The sequence below is a fragment of the Alligator sinensis genome, unplaced genomic scaffold, assembly GCF_000455745.1.
Source record: "Alligator sinensis unplaced genomic scaffold, ASM45574v1 scaffold607_1, whole genome shotgun sequence".
NCBI lineage: Eukaryota > Metazoa > Chordata > Crocodylia > Alligatoridae > Alligator > Alligator sinensis.
The window spans coordinates 1,101,008-1,123,583 of NW_005841935.1; the positions used below are offsets into that span (position 1 = coordinate 1,101,008).

Sequence of the window (22,576 nt, forward strand, 5' to 3'; positions counted from 1 at the left end):
AACACCTTACGTTTTGTCTTGGGGAGAGCAGGGGCGGTAGCTGCAGTTGGGACCATGTTGCCTGTGGGGGGCTGGCAACTCAGCAGGCTCTGCTGGCGCAGCAAGAGGTATGTACCTGTTGCTCAGTTCTGGTCGGGTAGGGGCCTTGGTGCGGCGGGGCTTAGGGCCCTTGACCACCTTGGTCCATGCACCTGGCTGGACACCGGAGGAGGTCCCAAAGTCCTCCTTTGGCGTGGAGGGTGACTGTGGTCTACCCTCTGCCTCCCGGGGGAGAAGGGCCTGGCGGTAGGAGTCTATCTCCTGCTCGCAGTCCCTGATGGCACGTAGTCTCTGGACTGCGGCCTGGAGCTCCTCCAGCTGGCGTGCCAGAGACCCCAAAAGGGAGCAGACCCCACAAGGGGAGGTCACCATGCTCCCAGGCCCCAGAGCCTGAAAAAGGGACAGGCAGCCCCCGCAGCTGAGAGCCAGGGGCTCCGTCTGTGTGGAGCCCGGAACCAGGGGCTCCGTCTGGGTGGCCGTCTCTGAGGTGCCAGAGGGGGGAGCCGCAGAGCCCGAGGGGACCCTCGAGGTGCGGCGCGTGCCCATCCGTGTCATGCCTCTGGTAGGCTGGCTACGGCTGGAGCTGTCTACCCTGGGGGGTGCACAGGCAGGGTCCTGGGCCCTCCCGTGCGAACTCCACGCTAACTCACGCGCCGGCAGAGAAGCGCGCGCCAGACATAGCAACAACCTCCCTCCCAAAAGGAATATTTCTGGGGAAAGGGAGGGAATTCTGGTGGCAAAGGTTAGAGGTGGAACTTCCAGTCCCAAGATGGTAACCAGGGGGAGTGGCACCCATCAAGGGGTGGGGCTACCTTTGCAGCCCTCAACAGCTCACCAAAACTTGTTAAGTAGTCCTCCACCCAAAATAATTGCCCGCTCCTGCTGTATCCCCCTCTCTCCCCTCCCTTTTCTAATCCACCAGTTCTCCTCAGGTAAGGTTCCGAAAGTTATCCCAATTTGCAATGGGTAAAACTCAGAATTGTTTCTATGTACTTCACTTAAAGTATCCATTGCAAAGTAGTGTATTCTCCTCTCCTCACCCCCAAGTCACACTCCTAGTAAAATCAGACTGTCTTGAAAAAAGATTGATGGGTATTTCTCTTCAGTCTATACTTTCTTTCTCACCACTGAGTAAATCCCACCAAACCCTTTTATAGGTGCAGGGCAGACCTTATGACCAAAACTTCCCTCACCTGATATGACAGCCTTATACAAAAAGCAGAAAGCAACATTTGTGAAGTCAGTAACCCATTACCTGAAAGAAGAGCCAATGAAGAGGAACAATGATAGACAAACATGGGATTTGCCTGCCCATGACACTTGATCTTACCAGCGATATCACAGAGTTCTGCATCAGATGCATTAGCAAGGGCTTCCTCCAGCTCTGGCTCCAGAGTGACGCTTTCCAAAACAGGATCGATTGGCTTCTGCTTGGGGACCCATGCCTTCCCTATAAATAGAGACTTATGTCACTTGCATTCTGACTGCTGGTGCTTGCAAAATCAGATTCACTTGCTCCACAGATTCACTTCAGATGGATTCTGGGCAAAACACACACCAATGTTGAGGATGAAAGGGGCACATTAGCAGTGCAAGGGCAGTGTTTCTCCCTTGGTGAGCAGAAGAATTCTCAGAAGAACTAGAGAGTCATGGGGCCTTGGCCTCAGAGCTCTGGGAATTCACCCTGCATTAACTTAAAATGGGTTTCAGCCCTGGCATCTGTATCACCAGTGACTTGCTTAACTCCTTGGGCCAGGAAGGTTTATTATTTTCTGGATTCTGTAACAAATGTTTAATCATTGTTTCATACACAGGATCATAATAGTGCTCAGCACTCAGACACACCTGACCCCTCTAAGAAATCTCCCTGTCTGAAAACATCCAAATGCAAGGGTGCTTAATGCCTGGCCCGCGGGCCAAGTCTGGCCTATGTAGCCAGGACTTCTGGCCCACAGAGCTCCCAACAGGTCCAGAAATTCATTGTCAGGGGAGCAGTGACAATACTGCCATCCCTCCCTTTCTGCCAAATTCCCAAGCCACACACAGCTGGGTTAGGGGCCAGGCCATGCCCCCTTTTCCCCATGATGCAAGATCAGGTCTATAGAGGAACCAGGCACTGCTCTTCCAGCCACTGGGGCAAAAAGATTGAGCACCACTGTGTAAGTGCATTTACACCATATTATACAACATGACTCCCTCGCAAGATGTGAACACTCCTTACACACCTTCTCCTGTTCTGCACATGCCAAAGGCCCAAAACATGACATATGGTTGATTTATGGCATGTCCCTGGTGATCTCACAAGCTCAGTCTGCGATGTGCTCATGACAGAGGTGCTGGGCATGTGTGGTGCCACTCATAGTGGCTGCATGACATTTTTTTGGCATATATGGAGCAGAAGCAAGCAGGCAAAGAGTGTATTCACATGGCAACACTCCGTAGGTCATTCTGACAGCATGCAGACTCCCTATCCAAATAACGAGGATAGAATACAGCGCAAAAAACAAACCAGTCCAGAAATACAGACACACTACAGCATTCTGCCCGAAGTCTGATAAAGTGCGCAGCAGCCTGGAGCTGGGGAACATCAGCTTCATGGAAGATGTACCATAGTGAATGCCTTCTCAGGGACTTCGGAATCTCCAGGCCATTGCATCCACTCCACAAGACCCATACCCACGTGCAATCCAGGAGAAAGAGCTGTAACAACCTCACAGCTCTTCCATATCTGAACTGCACTGTGATTTTACAAGCCAACTCTGGCTTCAACATACACTCAACAGGTTATGAGTTCAGTTTGTCTCTTGGACACACTGGAAAACATTACCATGGCTTCATTAGAAACAAAGGCAGGTCCCAAAATAAGCTAACACATTTTCCACAGATTTCTGAAGTTGGTGGTTCAGAGATGAAAGCCCAGATTCAAACTTGTCCATACAGATGCAAGTCTGAACTTCCCTGTTTCCCATCTGGATTCAGTTTGGAGATGGATGAAATCTTGTGGGACATGCTGACCTTTTAAGATTTCCACCATCTGGAAGCAAAGTTGCACAGGAACTATTTGCAAGTATTGGGTTCTGACTAATATGAACCCAATGACTTGCCTTCACCCAACCAGGAACTGATGAGCATCTTTTCAACACATCTCCAAGAGGCAAAAAGAGAAAAGGAAAGACACAGATATAGTTACCCTGACGTTTATGCTGCTAACAATAAATGCAGATAAGAGGAGAAAGGGAGGAGTGGTACTGAAGACAAGAATGGATGTGTGCAGAAGGGTCTGAGTAGAGCAGATGAGGAAGAGAAGATGGCAGTGCACAGGGGGCAGACCAGTGTGCGTGGTCAAGGGAAGTGGTACTAGGAGGAGCAATCTCTACTGGCAAGTTAACAGGGTACCACAGGAGTGCAACTGAACATTAGGCATTATATCACCACAAGGAACATTAAAAGCACCAGGGAAAGAAGCTGAGGTTTGAGGATCAAGACCACAGATATGAGGAAGCACCCAGATAAAAACCATATGGAAGATATTGTTGAATACACCCCTGTCTTGTTACAAAGGAGGTAACAAAGGCTCATAAAAGGTTACATGATTTGCCTAAGGTTACAGAGGAAGTAAGTGTTGGCCCGTCATAGCAGATGCAAGAGTCAAATTCAGGCCCTCTGGCTCCCAGGTTGAGACATTATCTACCCTTTTTTCACTGTGGAACTGGCAATGCTGACTAACCAATGACTTGACGTCAAGAGACTTTTTCTTGACAAGCTCTAAGTGGTTACGATTAACATCTGCTAAAACAGAACTAAACAACAAACATCACTGGCTCTGCCTGTGGCAGGAATTAAGACAGGAGTAGCCACCAGGAGAAAATATTTTATTTGTGGCCTTCTACTCACAGAATTTGCTTGAACCCCACATGCATCAGCAAACAAGTAGCTCCCAACTGTGGGCAGCCCCACAGCGCATGCCTGGTTGTGTGCAAAGCCTTGCTGATTGGAACTACAAATGGGGTCGGAGGCCCTCCACCTTCCCAGAAGTAGCTGCAAAAGTGATGAGGAGAGGATAGGCCAGCTGAGACCATCACACTCAGATTTCACCTAGCCTCAGGGTGCAGGAATCCCCAACATGACTTCCCTGGGGCTGCCCTGGAACAGAGGTGGACAAAGAGAACTTCCCCGAAGCACTGGCTAGTTTTGCACCAGCTACTCCACAGACCCCTCTATCTAGTGCTCTGGGTCCTTTCACCCCTCTATCTAGTGCTCTGGGTCCTTTCAAGTCCATCATCCTTTTCCCCAAACTAGAAGAGCAGCCCAGCCCAGCAGGAAGGGAGTCAGACACTCTGAGTCTCTTCCCAGCTCTGCCAATAGCCTGTTGGGTGATCAGAACTGGAAAGAATATCTTTGGGCAACATCTGGACAACCTACTAAGGAGGACTTTGACTTAGCCTCCACAGGGCATGGTGAATAAACCTTTCAGCAACAAAGCAAACAATCCAGAGAGGAGAAGACTGGAAGAAGCAGCTCAACACAGGGAAAGGGCCACAGAGCCACAAGACAGCAACAAGGGATGAAGAAGGGAAGTGAGTAGGTCAGAATGTAAAATACATCCACTGTATGTATTTAAATATGAGAAGTGTGGGCAGCAAACAAGCTGAAAGTCATAGCCTGTGAAAAGAACTATCATCTGACTGGTATCACCAAAATTTTGGTGGGGTGGCTCTTAATATTGGATCAGCAACACTAAGGGGCGCACACTGTTTCAGAAGGACAGGATTGGGAGAAAAGGTGGCATTCCATTGTGTGTCAAAAATATAGGCATTTTATACAAAATTATACAAAAGTTATGAGATAGTAGTGATGGGAGACCTCAATTTTCCAGAGATCTGCTGGAAGAATAATACAGCCAAACATAAAATGTCAAGGAAGTTGCTAACTTGTGTGGAGGACAACTTTCTGTTCCAGAAAGCTGAGGATATAATTAAGGGCACTTACACAAGTTACATTTTTCACCCTGAAAGTGTTCTACAGCTGTAACATAATACACACGCATGGCTACAGAGCACTTTTAAAATGGCCAATTGCACAAAAAATTAAACCTGGTCAAATCAGGTAATAGATGAAGGTGTTCTAAAGCAGAGCACCTTAGGGAACTTGTATTCTCTCCAGGGTTAATTTTTCCCACTTTATGTTTTTCCCTGCTCTAACTCATGGTGCTTTACACAAAGAATCATAGGTTAGAGCACTCCCCTTCCCCAACTTGATCGGTTAGCCGGGAAGAGCTGGGGATGGGGGGAGGGCCAGAGCCTGCCTGCACCAGCCTTAGCCAGCAGGTGGGGGCACTCCAGCAACCTCCAAGGAGGCTGTCAAACCACCTCTCTCCCCAGCCCCCACCCAGCTCTGGGGCTGCCAGCAGAGGAGGGAGGGGGAGGAGGAGGGAGCAGCCTGGAACTGCTGGCTGCTTTACTTGGCCAGAGCTGGAGTGGGGGGAGGGTGGAACAGAGCCCCCTTGCCTCACAGGCTGCCCCCAGCTATCCCATCTGGGGTATTGGGAGGAGCTGGGCTGGGCCCAGGAGGCAAGGGGACTCCATTCCACACCGCCCCCACCCCCCGACACTTGCCAGGCAAAGCGGTCTGAAGCTCTGTGCTGTTCCCTCTTCTCCCCATCTGACAGCCCCAGAGCTGGGGAAGGAGTGGGGCTGGGGAGAGGGGTGGTTTGGCAGTCTCCTCGGAGGCTGCTGGAGCACCCCCGCCTGCTGGCCAAGGCCGGTCGGCAGGCAGGCTCTGGCCCTCCCCAACCCCTCGCCCCAGCTCTTCCTGGCAAATGTCTATCAAGTTGAGGGGGGGTGCTCTAACTCATGATGCTTTGTGTAAAACACTTCATGTAAAGTACCATGAGTTGGAGCAGGGCCCTAAACACCTGAAGGCACCCTAAGGAATCATCTGTCTAAGTCTTGTCCTGACCAATAGGGAAGAACTGGTGGAGGATGTGAAAATGATGGGCAAACTTGGGAGGAAGTGATCATGATACGAGAATTCATGATCCTGAGACTGGAAAAGTGTGATGTCAGCAGAATTCAGGCACTGGCTTTCAAAAAGGTGGATCTAACTGACTCAGGGAGATAGTAGGCATAGTGAAGACAGATTTCCAGGAGGGCTGGAAGCTTCTAAAGGGCACAGAATTGGAAGCCCAATAAGAAGCTTATTCTGACACTAGAAGCACATGGGACATGGCAAGAGACCAGTGTGGCTGCATAAGGAGATTCTAGGAAGCTTCAAATACAAAAGGAAAGCATATAGGTGATTGAAAGATGGAGAGGTCACCAAAAAAGCATCCTGGAAAATAGCAAGAATGTGAGGGGACAAAATCAGAAAAGGCAAAGTTAAAAAAAAAAATGCTTCAGCTGACAAGGGAAATTAAAGACAACAAGAAGAGGTTCTAAGTATGTTGGCCAGGAAAAAAAAGAACAAAGTGAATGAGCCCAAGAAGGATGATAGTTTTTAAAAGGCACAGCATTGAAAGTTCAAAAAAAGCTATTCTGAAGTAATGGAAGCAGAAAAACAGCAGGAAACTAATATAGCTGCATAAGAAGCTTCATGGATGCCTCAAAATCAAAATGAAAATGTAGGGACAGTGGAAAGAAGGGTGAGTCACTAAGGAAGTATACCAAGAAATTACAAGAACTTGCAGGGACAAAATCAAGGAGGCACAGGTAAAAAGTGAGTTATACCTGGTGAGGAAAGTTAAGAAAAACAAAAACATAAATGTGTCAGTCAGAAGAGAAAGACTAAGGAAACTATGGGTCCACTGTTAAATAGCCAGGGAAAACTTAACAGAAGATGCAAAGAAGATGGAGCTGCTCAACATCTACTTTATCTCAGTCTTCACAAAAAACTAAGCTACAACCAGGTAGCTAATAAGGATTATTTGGATGAGGACAGGGACAAGCTGAGGAGGACTGGGCAGAAATTCAGGGACAAGCATGGTCAGGAAGCCAGGTCAATCCCAGACGGGTCTAGGAACAAGTGGAGTCAGGAAGCTGGGAGATCAAGCAGGGAGCAGAGTCAGAGAGCAAGCCAGATCATGAAGCCAGCAGACCAAGCAGAGTCGAGTCAGAAAGCAAGCCAGGTCAGGGAGCAGAGAGCAGCAAGGCAGTCAGGAATCAGGTTGAGCCCCATTTCCCAGATACTTCTTGTTCCTGCTCAGGAGCTTAAATGGGGGAAGTGGAGGGTCAGCTGCCCCTGACTAGCCAGTCTGGTAACTGGGAGTGTGTGGAAGGCTAGGTCCTGATGGAGGTGTCAGGCCAGCTTTGCCCAGTCTGGGTGGCCAGCTGTAGGGTGGAAGGCCAATATGAGCAGTTGTGCTAACTAGACTAGGCCCCAGGTTTGAGGCCATGGTCTAACATCACCTCCCTGCCCCCATATCAGCCCCTGGGGAATGCTGAGTCAGGTTTCTGTGGTATTAGTTTTCCAGCAAGTCAATGGTATGGATGTATAGTTTTTCAGGTCTGTATCCTTCCCAATCTACTAGATCAGGGGTGGGCAATTATTTGGGCTGGAGGGCCACTTAATAAGTTTTGGTGATGCTGTTGAGGGGCATGCACACATGTGTGCACACTTGCTCTCTCTCTCTCTCTCTGTCTCTCACACACACACGAGTTCCCTGTAGCCAGGCAAGGCTGGTGCCAGAGCAGCAATGGGAGCAGAAGCATAAGCCCACCTGGGGCTGTGGTGTCTTATCTCCGCTCCTCCCCATGTCACCCCGCTGCTGCGCTGTCCAGCTTGGCTAACGCCAGCAGGCAGGAATGGGGCCGAGAGCTGCACTGTGCTGGTGATGGGGCCGTCATGTTCGCAGCCCAGCATCTCCCGTTTCGCCAACAGAGGCTGGAGCCACCAACCTTGGGTCTGCCAACTGATTCTATCTGGCCCATGGGTAGGCTCTAGCTCTGGCCTCTGCTGGCACCATGGGCCAGATAGAATCAATTGGCAGGCTGTATTTTGCCCACCCCTGTACTAGATAGTGCAAAAATCTAAAATCTCATGGACTAAATATTCTGCCTGTTCCTAGATTGTTGTGGGGTGATGGAGGTTGGGTACAATGTGGGAAAAAAATTCTCAACCTTCAGGTTGAGTTTACATGTGGAATAGTGAGTAGTGCTTCAGCATCCAGGGGAGTTGTTTTTGTTTGAAAGTTATGGGTTGATTTGACAGGTTGTATGGACGGGGCTGAGGAAATTATGGTCTAGCTCGGGGATCGGCAATATTTGGGCCCACGGGTCACAAAGGAAGTTTTGGGAGCTACTGCAAGCTGAGTCAGTACCCGTCCCTGTCTCCCCCAGCTCACTGAACCTCCCTATGTGGGAAGGGGCAATGGATGAGTGGGTGGGCTAGCATGGGCCACCCTTCTACCCTGAGGAGGGGCTGGAGCTGCTGCCTGGCATTGGCAGCAGCAACCTATGTGTGGAGGTGGCAGCAGCAGCTGGGCAGAAGCTGCTGCCAAGTGCCAGGAAAAAGTGTGACCTGGAGGCAGCTGCCTCCCCCTCACCACTGCCAAGGCCTTTTTGCTGTGGCCACCTGGAACCAACGCCAAGGCTCTCCTCCCCGCTGCTGCCACCAGTGCACTGCCCCTGCCTGCCCCACACAGGGGGTTGGAGTCTCTGCAGCCCCTGCTCAGACCCACCTGCTCCAGCAATGCTGAGAGCAGTGGCAGCAGCCGGGAAGAAGCTGCACCTGGGTGCATAAACAAGCAGGACCTGGCAGTGGGTGCGGCCACCTCCCCCTTGCTGCCTGGAGCTCGCACTTGGGCTGCCCTGTGGCTTCTCCTGCAGGGCAGCTCCAGTTGTAGCGATCAGCCACAGGGCAGCCCCAGCAGGAGTTCCAGGCAGTGGCAGTGAGAAGGGCCTGGCAGCAGCGAGGGGGAGGTGACTGTGCCCACTGCCAGGTCCCACTTTCCCCTCACATCCAGCACCAGCTTCTGCTCATCTGCTATCACTCATTGTGGCCAAGATGGGCAGGTGCAGAGCAGGCGGATCCAGAGCAGCTGCTTCAGGGAACCTGACCCCGCCATGCAGGGTGGCCTGGGACCATGTGCTTAGCCCAGGTCTGTCTAGCAATCTCCTCCTGCATTCACTGTGTCTCCTTATACCAGAGCTGGTTATTCTCCTGGTTATTCTCGAGTCCTACCCCCTAGATTGAAGGATACCCACCTGGATTAAGGAGGTCAAGCAAAGGCTTAGAAGACTGTGTCACTGTGTAGGCTTTGGATTCCTTGACCTTGGTATGAAGTTCAACAATAATGGTCTACATGCAAGAGACAGTATTCACCTCACAACCAGAGGGAAGAAGTTCTTCTCTATGGGAATCACAATTTGTTGAGGAGGGCTTTAAACTAGGCACGTCCAAGGGCAGGGGGAAGGTTCCACTGTTGTACAAGAATCTTCTAGCCATGATGACAGAGGAGATGGCATCCATGTAGTGGACATCCAGATAGGTACTAACATCCTGAGACACTGGCAGCGTGACAGAAAACGTGAGGCGACTAGGGGAAAACTCAGGTGTCTTTATGGGAATGCCAGAAGCATGGGAAATAAATGAGGAACTGGCACTCCTTCTAGTAGATAAAGAATTTGATTTCATTGGGTTGACAGAGACCTGGTGGGGATGACGTGTGACTGGGCAGTGGATTTGATGGCAATAGGCTTTATAGGAAGGATTGGGTTGGGAGGAAGGGATGAGGTGTGGCCTATGTGAAAGAGTGGTAACCCCTCCCTGCAGGTCACGTTTGATAGCAAGTAAGAGTCCCTTGAGACCATCTGGGTCAAGATACAAGGGGGATCAGGAGACGGAGACCTTATGGTGGGACTCTACTACAGGCCTCCCTTGCAAGAAGAGGAGAGCGATCAGGCATTCTCCAGGGAACTGACTGAGCCAGCTAGCACTAAGGACACGATTATCATGGGTGACTTCAACTACCCTGAGATCTGTTGGGAGGACCATTTGGCCAGCTCCAGCAGGTCAGCCAACTTCTTTGCAGCTATAGATGATCTGTTCCTGTCACAGGTTGTGGAAGGGCCTACTAGGGGTAAGGCCACTCTGGATTTAGTGCTGACCAAAGAGGAGGACATGATAGGCGACCTGAGGCTTGGAGGTACTCTGGGCGACAGTGATCACAACTTGATTGGGTTCACCATCCACTGAAAGGCTGGGAAAATCAGTTAGTAGAACAGAAGTCCTAGACTTCAGAAGGGCAGACTTTGGCAAACTTAGGAGGTTAGTTGGAGAGGCCCTTTGTGACCAGTGACTGGATGATTTGGGAGTTCAGGAATAGTGGTGCTTCCTAAGAAAGCAATTCTCACTGCTCAAAAAGAGGTCATCCTCACGCAGACAAAAAGCAGGAAAGAAGACAAGAGGTTCAACAGGGGTATTAGGAAACTATTAAAAAAGAAAAAAAGAAGCTTACAAGCAATGGAAGAATGTTCAGCAACCAGAGAGGAATACACTTATATCACTAGGGTCTGCAGGTATGAGAGACGGAAAGCCAAGAAAAACGCGGGCTCCACTGTTGGACCCCTACTGAATACGGAGGGGCAGCCCACAGTTGATCCCCGTGAAAAGGCAGAGCTCCTAAATACATACTTCACATCAGTATTCCTGAAATCAAACAGGGGCTGTTCACCTGTCCAGAGGCCCAGGGAATATGGGGAAGATAACAAACTACATGAAATCAGTCCCGAACAGATGAGGGATCTCTTAGAACACTTGGATGTTTTCAAGTCTGCTAGGCCAGATGGCCTGCATCTGTGAGCCCTGAAAGAACTGGCTGATCTTATAGCAGGGCCACTGGCGAAACTGTTCAAAGAATTATGGAACTTGGGAGTGGCCCCAGATGACTGGAACAGAAGAAGGATGACCCTGCAAACTACAGACCGGTCAGTTTGACTTTGGTCCTGGAAATTTTTTTTGAAAAATTTGTTAAGGAGACCAACAATTACAAGCTGGCAACTGGTGGGGTATTAAGAAGTAACCAGCACGGCTTTGTCGAGGGTAGATCATGCCTGACAAATGTGGTGTCCTTCTATGACCAGGTAACTAAGCATCTGGATGAGGGACATGAGGTTGATGTAATTTACTTGGATTTCAGCAAAGCCTTTCATTCTGTTTCCCACAAGATTCTCTCAGCTAACTTGAGAAGCATTTGGATGCTTATCTTGCTGGTATCCTTTGATCCTAGCTGACTTCCTGCCCTTGTGGCAAGGGGCTGGATTCAATGATCTCTTGAGGTCCCTTCCAGCCCTGTCTATAAAATCTATGAAAACCTCCTCCATTCCTCTCACCTCCCTCCCCTGCCTGCCACTGCCACTGTCTACACAGTCCCAGAGCAGGGTGAGATCAAGAGCCATGGGGCAGCTCCAGAACTGCTCCTGAGTCTGCTCCCAGACTGGCTGGGAACACCCAGAGGAGAGCTGTTGCTGTCCCTAGCTGAGCCTGGCTCCCTATGCAACCCAGCTGGAGTAAGACATGAGCATTTCTGGAATCCTGACTGCTTCTGGTTCTGCTGGGGACAGCAGGGGGAAGGGGGGAGGAGGGAAGAGGAGAGAATGAAAATGGAGGGGACGTGGGGGACTTATTAAGGTCCCCAGCTGCTGCACCTACAGCATGGTCTGAAAGGGATGTGCAACCACACAACTGCACCCCTTCTGGATCTACCCTTTGTTGGGGGAAAGGGAGGGAGGATTTGACTTCCCACCCAGTAGGGAGTGGGAAGAAACTTCTCCTCATCCTTATCTTGTGATAGGCCCCATTACCATGGGACAGGGAGGGAGGCACCATTGCCCTCTCCCTCATCAGTCCATTTGCCTTAAATGCCTTGAACCCTGTTACCATGTTGTGGGAGATGGAGCCCAGAACTGCTTAAATTTCTGGCTGGCGGGGGGTGGGCATTAAGGAGTGAGGACCTTGGCAACCTCAGTATCCAGAGCATAGCATGGACCAGAGCAGCAACAGAGTCCCCACTGGGCCAGGGGGATCCCCTGTCTTGTGGGGAAAGGCACAACTCCAAACACACTGTGATGGGCCCAGTCACAAGGAGAGAGTGTGCCTGACCCCACTGGTCACCTGTGAGAGAAAACTACTCACTTTCCCCACAGGGCTTCCTAGAGCAGCAAGAGCAGTAACTCCCCAGACCTGTGGTGTTAGAGAGAGAGTCTTGCCTTGCTGGCAAAAAGTGCCACATACACTCCGTGGCATGAGTGGTTCACACGAAGAAGGCTGACAAGCCCTGGCCTCAAACTTTGGACGAGGCTATCTCGATTACACAACCAACATCAATCCCCCAAGACACCCCAAAGAGAGATATTTTCAGGATTTTAAAATGGTGTAACAAGGAGTAGTTGGAGAAGCTGAAAGAGCATGTCAAACCAGGCTGTAAATGGGAGAGGAGTCATCTTGAGCAGCCCTCCTAGGGCCTCAGCAAAGGAGACAGCAACAGTTCAAGAGGCCACAGCTTGGAATGTCACCCAGGACTATTTTTGTACCCACTCTGAAACCTTGGTCAGCAATGCTACAGTTAATTGAAAAGGAGAACAAAAAGCATGCTGCCAGGGGTGGCGGGAGCAGCAGGCAGGCTGAATGTGACTAAATTTAGGCAGCACAAAGCAGCAACTGCACACTGCACTCTCTCCCGAGATGAAATTGAAACTCACATTGTCTTTCCTGGAACAGCTTGTTCTTGCTTTTCATTCTGCTGGTTATTGTAGCAGTAAAAGGAAAAGGGGGATTTCAATTTCTGCGGCAGTTGCAACAAAACCAGACAAAGTACTACGTGTAAAATTATGCTTTGCCTGTGTTCGGTGTATGTTAGCTTAAAATGTTTAGAAGGCTCTGTCTTGGCATTTAAAATTAGAACTGCATTATTGTCTTCTTCTTAAATGATAAATCTCTGTCTTCTTAACAGCACCACTGAACTCATGGACACTAACAAAAATGCCAACAAAATGCTTATTAGAGCTACACTGAGAAATGTTAATGGAACAATGTTCCCCTGGAAGACGTGGTTTTGTTTGGAAAGAAGAAAAAAGCTTTGTAACACTGGGCAGACAAGGTTCTTTGGGAAGATGTGATATCTTCTATTGGTCTAATAAAAGATATCACATCTACCCAAAGAACCTTGTCTGCCTACATCCTTAGACCCAACATGGCTACAACCAACAACCTTGTAAAACTGGGTTGATTTGACTGGAATGATCTGTGGAAGAAAACCAAAAGAAAAAAGTCACACCAATCCTAAAGTGCCCCATTTTTATATTTTTTGAAAAAAATGCTTAGGTTTTAGGTTACCAAATGACTTTCAGTTTCAAATGTTAATTAAATAAATATTATTTTGAATTGGGCTTTTAAAATCTGCCATTATATTAATACTATCTACATAAATCCTCACCAGCTTGTATTCTTATTACTTCTGTCCTTCTCGATACTGTAGGAAAGGAGGAGTCCAGTGGGTAGAGCTGGGAATGAGCAGTCAGGACTGTCCAGCAAGAGCATGCAACATTTGGGTTTTATCCCCAGTTTTGCTAGAATTCTGAATATGAGCCTTGGCATGAGTTCAATTTGTGCCATTCAAAATTTCTGGAATTTTAATTTCTGGAATAACAGAAGGCACATGCTCATAGTCCCAAGTCTAACCATGTACTGCCCTCATTCTACCACTGGAGGGATGCTGAGCAGGTATTCCCATGTACTTTGCTGGGCGGGATTTGCCTGCTCTGTTGATTCCTGTGAACAGTACAGGAAATGTAAGAACAGAAAAGCGCCAATTGCTGATCTGACTGACACTGCCCTCAGCCTGCCCTGGCTCATGTGGGAAACTGGGCGGGGAGAGGGACTGAGGCACTTGGACCAATTTTGGCAGCAGGGCCGCACTCCTCCCTGGGTACCCCAGTAGAATCCTAGTGCCTGTGTGTGAAGTTGGAAGGGCCAAATCAGCCAGTTCATGGCTCACTGGAAAAATTCATGTTTAATTCTTTCTTTCAAAGCAGTGAATGGAAATTCAATCCGTCTCTCCCAATCTTACTTGACCTGCCATTTCCTGCCAACACACTGCACTATACCCCACCCCCACCCCCCAAACACTGCCCACACCATACAGATTCATTTGGGGGATTTCTAGGGATACCTTTCTCCCAGGGTTTTGGTATTGACTCCTGCCCCCTAGGCAACAGAGTTCAGGATGGAAAGAAGTAAACAGTGGGGGTCCTTCATGGATCTGTGTTGGGGCTAGTGCTGCTAAACATATTCATAAATGATCTGGAAAAGGGAGCAAAATGGCCAACTTTGCAGATAACTACATTATTCAAAGTGGTTCAGACCAAGGCAGACTGCAAAGAACTGCAGAAGGATTTGGTACTTCTGAGTGAATGGGCAACTAAATGGCAGAAGAAATTCAGTGAAAATAAGTGTAAAGTGATGCATATGGGCAAAAATAACCCAAACTACTTCTACACTATGATGGGCTCTACATGAGCTGTTACCATGCAGGGAAGATCTAAGAGTCATTGTGGACAGTTTACTAAAAACATCAGCTCAGTACTCAGCAACTGTCAAAAAGGCAAACAAAATAATGCAGATTAATAAGAGTGGAATTATAAACAAAACAGAAAGTATCATTATGCCCCTTTATAAATCCATTGTGCATTCACACCTTGAATACTGTTATAGTTACCATACATCAAAAATTGATATAGAGAAACTACAGAGAAGAGCAACATGGATGGTAAGTGGTATGGAAGAGCTTTCATATGAGGAGAGACTAAAAATGCAGGGCCTATTCAGTTTAGAAAAAGAGATGCTTGAGAGGAGATAAGATAAGATGTAATGCATCCCCAACCCCTTACTGAATGGGAGAGGGAGCCAAGGATTAGCTGGCCAGCTCCAGCCTGCTGGACAGACTAATAATGGCAGTGCCCTTGAATAAAACAGGTGCAGACAGTGATTGACAGGGCTGGGAAAGAAGTAGAGTCAGGTGACCCAGGAAGGGGCACATAAGCCCAGGGCCTGAGCCAGAGAGGATCAAGTCTGGCCTTACAAACTTCAGGAAGCAGAGTTCCAGGGAGAAGACAGACAAGGGCTCCTTGAGGAGGAAGGACTCAAGATGCAGGAGAGCTGGAAGGAAGCCCCTCTACCACCAGACAGCAGCAGATAAGTGTTTTGAGCCTGTGTTGCAGCACCCCACAGTGTGATTAAGCCTGGATGGGGACCCTTTTTGCGGGCGAGAGGATGCTCATATTTTTCATTGCGTTTGAAGACCGGAAGACTGAGTGTGGCTGATAGGGGTAGAAACAGGGCTACAGGGATGCTGCAAGGGCACCCAATGTAAAGCCCTTCCAGGGTCTAGGACCTGGTGGGTTGTGTGGAGGAAGAAGCCCAAATACTTTAGGAGCGCTACTGTTTGCTGGGGGACTGTGGTACCAGACAGCAAAGATTGGGGCCAAGGAGCCCATGAGGGGCAAGACCAGGGGCCAAGGGGCCCAGAGCCTGCGAGGGGCAAGACTAGGGGCCCAGCAGCTTAGGGTCCTGGTACAGTAGACAGAAGGACCCAGATAAAGTGGATCAAGACCATGGGCACTCAGGCCAGACCTACTACCCAAAACCACCTTTGCCCTCTAGGGGAAGGCTCCCTTTCAGATCATAACATCAAGGCACTGCAGGCAAGATAACATGGTGGGACCCTGAAAGGTAGGCAACAAAGTGGGGGCCAGGTGGAAGGCAGAAGGGGTGACTTTGCCACTCCAGCACCAGTCACGTTACATAAGGGTTTACAAAATACTAAATGGCAAAGAGAAAGTAAAGAGGAATTTATTTACTCTCTCTTGCCACACAAGAACTAGGGATCACAAAATGAAACTAGCAGGTAGTAAGTTTAAAATAAACAAAAGAAAGTTCCTTTTAACACAGTCTATCATTAAAGTATGGAACCCACTGCCACAAAATGTGAAAGCTGACAGTTTAGTCAGATTAAAAATGAGATTGGACAGATGCTTGGAGAAAAACTGCATCAGTAGTTATTAAGCATGGGAGTTAGGGGTATGGCCTCTAAACTAGAACTTCCTAGACCTTAAATGCTGGAAGCTGCAAGTGGGAGAGGAACAGTGGGAAAATCCCTGGTCATACCCTGCTCTCTCCCTTTCAGCATCCACAGTGTGTCACTCTGTGACAGAGGATACTGGGTAAGAGTATCCTATGGTCTTCCCCAGTAAATGGTGGTTCTTACATTATTATATGTAATGAATACATGTTAGCACTGACATAATTAAGGTTCAAAGAGATTTGCATCTAAAGCATTTTAATCCATTTCCCACTCTGACCATCGAATCTGATCTTGCCATCTACCTCTTCCAAAGACACCAGCATCTTTCTAATTTTTCTGTCACCAAAGATTTAATGTTTGGCAGAGGGTGGGGCTGAACATAAGCCCAGTTTTACTTGCAGGCATACGGAGCTCTATAACAAGAGCCATGGAACAGGGCAGTTTGCAGAATGAGCCCAAGGGAAGTCTGACAAACCGTTCACCTATTCATCACCTACTGCCAAGCTCCAGTATTAAGCAGTTTGCCCTTCTGCTCCTCAGCTGCTTCCTTACAGATAAGCCCACCTCCTGCAGAGGGCATGGATGGGGAAAGCAGGGCAAGGCTTGAGGAAGGGGGATGGAGCTTTCTGGTCTACTATGAAAGCAAGGAAGAGGCTGGGAGTGGGACTGTGTAAGGGTTTCCATGAAAAAATATGGGCAGAAGGCAACAAGGCAAGGGCTGAACAGAGGCAGAACTGGTCAAACTTCTTCATTCCAAAGGAGAGACTATAGAGTGCCTAGCATATAATGGTTCTTGTCAAGAACTTCAAATTCACAGCACAGGTATGGGTGGGGACAAGAGGAGCTTCATTCTGGTTCACCATCAAGTTCTAAAAGATTTGACTTCAATAATACTTGAAGCAAAAACAAATTTAAAGAGACCTAGACTTTCCTGTGACCTGAACACTGTGCAATTCTGCCAGCTGCTGTAACTCAACAAGGGGCATGCCACTAGAAAAGAACTAAGCTCTAGAGAGATTCCTATAGGTCAGAGGAATGAACCAGCTCCCCACCTGTTCCCCTCTTCTAGTCCTCTCTCCCACATAGACTTTCTTTCCCTCACCTAGCCATGTTGTACCCTCCCACTCCAGTCTTAGCTGTCACCCAGGGTGCTCAACCCCTGTCCCACAGGCCAGATTTGACCCTTGGTGCTTTGCCATCAGTCGGTAAGGAGCCCTGCTGGCCATGGCCCTGTGTGCTAGGGCAGCAGGGGGCCCCAATCCCAGCGTGCAAGGCCAGGCAGAGGCTGTGTGAGGCCCCAATCCCTGCACACAGGGCTGGACAGGCAGTACAGTCTGGATCCAGGCCTGTGGGCCCAATCCTGGGGTGTGGGGACTGATCCACCTGTGGACTGGCTCTGCAACACTCATTTAGCCCACAGGGCCAAAAGGTGAGCATCACTGCTTCAGCTTATCACTGCCCCAAACTCAAGCAATCTTCTCTTGGGCTTTACCCAAACACATGTATCTCCAGTTAGTTTGCAGCTAAACCTGACCGATGGCTGGGTGCTGGCAGCCATACCCAATGGTTACTGGAGGATGGCACCAAAGGCTGTTTGCTGAGGAGCAGCTCTGGTGTCTGGGAGGTGAGGCAGGTAAGGGTGGCTATTGTCTCAGCCAGTGCACTCTGGCTTGTCAGCAAGCATGCTGAGGAGGTGAGGTGAAGTGATACTGGCACTGAAGCAGTGGATCTTTTGGCCTGGGAGCACTCACACTGATCCCCCATCCAGTCTGGTATTAAGCCAGCTTCCACTTCACTTATTAAGAATTATTCTACAGGCTAACAAGTTCAACTGTAGGGACATTTATCATGGAATGTAGCCCATATATCCCCGTCCTCTAAGCTTTAACCCACTGACCCTAGTTATAACAGTAAGAAACCCCTGCCCCAATGTGTTTCCTATCGTTCAAATGCTTGCAGGCTATTGTCACTTCCTCCATTAGCTGTAGGGCTGCTGCAGGAAATTATTTATGAGAAAAGATTAAATGAGCTAAATCTTTATGTCTTGACTAAGCAAAAGCTGTTTTTTTTAATCTTTCCAATATGTCTCTCCTTGGTAACACAATGCCTAAAATGGAACATATTCCTTCATGAGCAGTCATCTCAGAGTGACATTATACAGAGAGCAAGACAGGTTAGGTGCTCCTAAACCCACAGACCATCCTCTCACAGCAAACTGTTATGGCAACTGTTTCTCTACCACTAAGTTCATAACCCAATATGTTTGCATAAGTCTTTGTTCCCTCCCACACATTATACAAACTCTTGGGACAACTGATGATCCAAGGCTGACCCTGAATGCACTTCCCAGCTCTCTTTCCCCAGACATCCTCAACAGCTGCCTGAGGCCATGCTCCAGCAATCAACAGGACACTGACAGGAAGAGGAAATATTCTGAAGAATCTGATAAACTGTGGACAAGAAACAGGCAGAACTGAGCTTAATTTTAGCTAGCTGAGTTTAAACTGTAGGCCTGGCCTCTGTGAAGATGTGACAGAGACAGAGAGATTGGCCTGTGGTGTTGGTCACTCAGATTCAGACTGGAGGAGAAATTTTCAGAATCATCACCATCATCTAGATGACACCACTCAAGGACAGAACAAGAACTGAATACAGGGGAGCTCCTGCAGGGAAACAGAAAGGGGAAAGAGAACCAGGAAGCAGGGTGCGAATTAAGGGGGAGCTCGTTGGGGTAGGCAGAGGGAGGTGAGAGCCAAAGAGCCCCCGCCAATACGAGTCAAGAGCCAAAATTTGAAAATCATAACCTTGGGGGGTCTACAATTGGATTGCTCATTCACTTAGGTAGACTTGTTAATCAGTGAACTGGTTTAATTTTTTTTGTAGACTCCCCAAGAGTCAAAGTGTAATTTAAACCCTGCCAGGAAGAGAAAGAAAAGCATCAAAAAGTGAACAATAGGAGCACAGGGTAGGAAGAAACAGAAGGGAAGGCAGAGAGAAAAAAGCTGCAGGTTTCCTGGAAGCTACAGTTTCTAACCCACACATAAGCATCTCACACATCTTTGACTTAGTCAACAGCCCAGAAGAGACCTCCTCCCAGACTGGGCATTAAGGGGAGTGGAATGAATCCCATCAACCCTGCAGCTGCTCCATTTGATACCAGTTCTAAGATAAAGCCATTCCCTCTAAGTATGTGTGCTTGTTTAGATATGCTTTCACAGAACAGCCCTTTCCCTGAGCACCACATTCATCACATGGACCCTTCACCTTGCAAAGCACATGTTACAGACAAAGCCAGGAGAAGCCATACCTCTTTTTTCTCCTGTGAAAGGGACCAGGTCTTCTCGGTCTTTCACATCGTTTGCCTGCTTTTCTAAGTGAGCCATGAGCTCCTCCCTTCTGAAGGGACCAGTTGGTGTCTTTTTTGTCTGATCCCTCTGTCTGAGGCCTGCAGGCAGCAATGCATTCTGGGTACAAAGAGCAAAGAGATGGATGTTAATCATTCAGATTAAAGCTGCCCACTGTTCTGTCATCACCTCTCCACATCTTTCCTGTGCTGCTCTATCCAGGCTCCTTTGTTTGCCTTCTAAATGAGAGTAAAGGAGCTCACTGTAGGACTCGCAAACCCTTATTTCAATGTGTGATGGAGTAGCTTCAGTGCTCTGTCACTTTAATGCCTGGAGCAGGAGGCCATCAGGTGGTTGACGATGGTGGCCATTTTAGATCCCAGTTATATGGGCAGAGAGTGAGCAGTTTGGGAGGCGCAGCCATGGAGGCAACATCTGGCTGAGTCACTGCTCCAGAAACACCTTGGAGGTAAGGGTGGGGCTATGGGGAAGGAGGAGGCCCCATGGTCCTGGGCATGACCTGAAACTGTACCCTGCCGGGGATGGGTGACCTGGTGGGGCTGTTCGTGGCGGGAGAGTCCCCAAGAAATGCCAGGCCAGTAACCTCCCCAGTAAAAGGCGGGTCAGAGCACTTTAACCCCAGCCTTCATCAGCCAGTGGGTGAGTTAATGGGACTGATGGGCCAGGCATGCCAAGTGGGACTCCTGAGCCTACAGGGGTGTTCAACCCCAGGCCCTGGAGAGAGGCGGAGTGGCGGGCCAGGCACAACAAGCAGAGTGGCACCTGAGCCTATGGGGGTGTTTGACCCTGTGCCCTAATAGGAGGGCAGAGTATTGAGAGAGGCCCTGGAGAGTTTCGGGGGCGTAGCTGTGAGGCCCTGGAGATGAGCTAGCTGAGTAAACCCAAGTGGGAGAGCAGAGTGTTTGGGGTGTAATTGTGAGGCCCTTGGGAGAGGAGGCAGTCGGTTAAGGCCTGTTGTGTGCTGCCAGACTGGAGGCCGGGTGCTAGGCCTCATAGGTGAAGGCCCAGTGTGTGCTTCCGAGTGGAGGCTGGGTGCTAGGCCTTGTTACATCGGTGAGGCATGAAACACATATAAGGAAGGTCAGAGCATGTATGTATGGCCCATGATACAGCTGGGTATGCAAAGGGTAGCCTCCCGTCTATTAACATCCAGAGAAACTGACAATAAGGCATGGCAGGCGAAAGAGGTGGATAGTTTGCCCATGACCAAGGGGGTGGCTCAGTACGGAGACCTGTCTTAAGAGATTGCCCCTTTGACACTATGCAATTCACATAAATTTATCCTCTCAGCTATTTGCTGGCTCACCTAGCCACTGAACTTGCCACTTGCCAGTGTTCTTGACTGTGCATCAGAGAGTACCCTCTCCCCTCCCTTGTTCCTTTAGTTTATAATGGTGTTTGCCTGCCTTGGGATCATTTAGTCTAGGGGAGAGAAGACCAAAGAATGGAGGGGTACGGATTACCAGGGATCCTGGTTTTCCCTGATTAAAAACAAAACAAAAAAAAAATCATAATTTATCTGATAAAAATAGCAAATTCTCTGATAAAAACCCCATAATCTGTGATTAAACTGAAAGCCCCTCCCAGCCTTCCAGCCCTGCTGGTGCCCCTCACTCACCCCCACAGCCTCTCTGGTCCTGCTGGTGCCTCCTACTCCTCCCCCATAGCACCCTCAGCCCTGCTGATGTCCCTTGGTCCCCACCCACTGCCCCCCCCCAGCCCTGCCAGAGGGGGCCCCCAGCTGCTAGGGCTATGGGGCCAGGGACCCGGGTCCATAGCCCTCTGCCCCCAGCAGTAGGTGGCGACTGCTGCAGCAGAGCAGAGCCCAGCTCTTCCCCCCTGTACCCCACAACTTACCTAGGGGAGCTGCTCTCCAGGTTGCCTGAAGGCCATATGCATATACATGTACATGGCGCCCCCCTTCCACTCTCTCCCAGCCCCCTGCAGGATGGAACTCTGCCAGCCTACAGAGAGCTCTTTGCAGAACTGCAAAATTCAAAGGTTTCTCTGCTAAAATGACACATCTGCATTTTCCTCCGGTAAAGGGGGAAATCTGCGTTTTCCTCCAGTTTCCATGGGAAATGGAAAACCTGGATCCCTGCTGATCACAGTCTTCAGATATCTGAAGAGGGGTTATAAAGTAGATGGTTTGTGCTTGTCTGTGCTTACAGGGGACAGGATAAGGAGCAACTGTTTTAAATTGCAACAAGGGAGATTGAGGTTGGATATTAGGAAAAGCTATCTAACAAAGCTATCTAAGCACTGGAATAGATTACCTAGCAAGACTATGGAGTTTTCGTTTTTGGAAATATTTAAGAAGGGGTTAGATAAAGACTTAGCTGATCTGGTTTAACCAGGGATGATCCTGCCTGGAGCAGGCAGTTGTACCAGACACCCTCCTGAGGTCCCTTCCAGCCCTATCATCCTACAATCCTATATTAACTCATTCAGTAGTCCTTTTTTTTAATTAAACAGTGCAATCCAGATTTGGCTTCGTATACTTTTATGTACACTCCTGATGGTAAAGATTCTTCCCTCTATGCACTAGTTATGCCTACACTCTGAGTGTCCTTCATCCTGGAGCTAGGATTAAACTAACTAGCATAGATACTGGTAGCTGTGTATCCATAGCAGCACAGGGCTCAGGGTAGACTCACTCTGACCATATACTCACCCAGGTTCTTGGGCACGTTTTGTAGAGCTCCATCCTTCTAGGGTTGCACTGTTTAGTAATACCACAGCTGGTGAGTCTAAAGCTAGCTGGGTTACATCCACCCAGCTAGCTGGGTTACATCCATCCATATGAGCTGCATTCACTGCAATGTGGCTGTGCCTGTTGAACGGTGCTTTACACTAAGAGCAATCCCAATGAAGAAGGCAGGACTAGGAGCAGTAAGGTACCACTCATCATGAGGGTACCTTCCCAGAACCCAAACCAAAGCTTCAGCCCTGAGTATGCTGAAGTATGCTGAAGCTGGGGCTTGCATTTATCAGAGGCCTATTTTAATCAAAGCTAACTTGGCTTGGGAAACCTGAACATGTGTGTTTTCACACACTGCCACTCACCCATGCCCACCTTCCCTAATTCCATCCATAC

The 22,576-nt window shown here is 48.9% G+C and overlaps 2 protein-coding genes across 10 annotated transcripts in view; one reads left to right on the forward strand and one right to left on the reverse strand.

Annotated features, from left to right (window-relative positions):
• TSTD2 (thiosulfate sulfurtransferase like domain containing 2) overlaps window positions 1-22,576 on the forward strand; it is an 87,894-nt gene that overhangs the window by 51,931 nt on the left and 13,387 nt on the right. The window contains exon 13 of one of the 3 annotated variants that reach the window (XM_025199057.1): window positions 12,986-13,421. The exons of the other annotated variants lie outside the window; for them this stretch is intronic. The gene's annotated coding sequence lies outside the window, so the exon portion shown is untranslated. Of the gene's footprint in view, window positions 1-12,985; window positions 13,422-22,576 lie in introns of those variants that run through there. 3 annotated transcript variants of the gene reach the window in all.
• The window catches only part of TMOD1 (tropomodulin 1), a 91,251-nt gene that overhangs the window by 27,643 nt on the left and 41,032 nt on the right, over window positions 1-22,576 (reverse strand). For all 7 annotated transcript variants that reach the window (XM_006019658.2, XM_014518012.2, XM_014518016.2 and 4 more), the window contains 2 exons: window positions 19,422-19,578; window positions 1,370-1,489 (listed from right to left, as the gene is read on the reverse strand). In XM_006019658.2, the coding sequence (XP_006019720.1) occupies window positions 1,370-1,489; window positions 19,422-19,578 (277 nt within the window). The remainder of the gene's footprint in view (window positions 1-1,369; window positions 1,490-19,421; window positions 19,579-22,576) is intronic.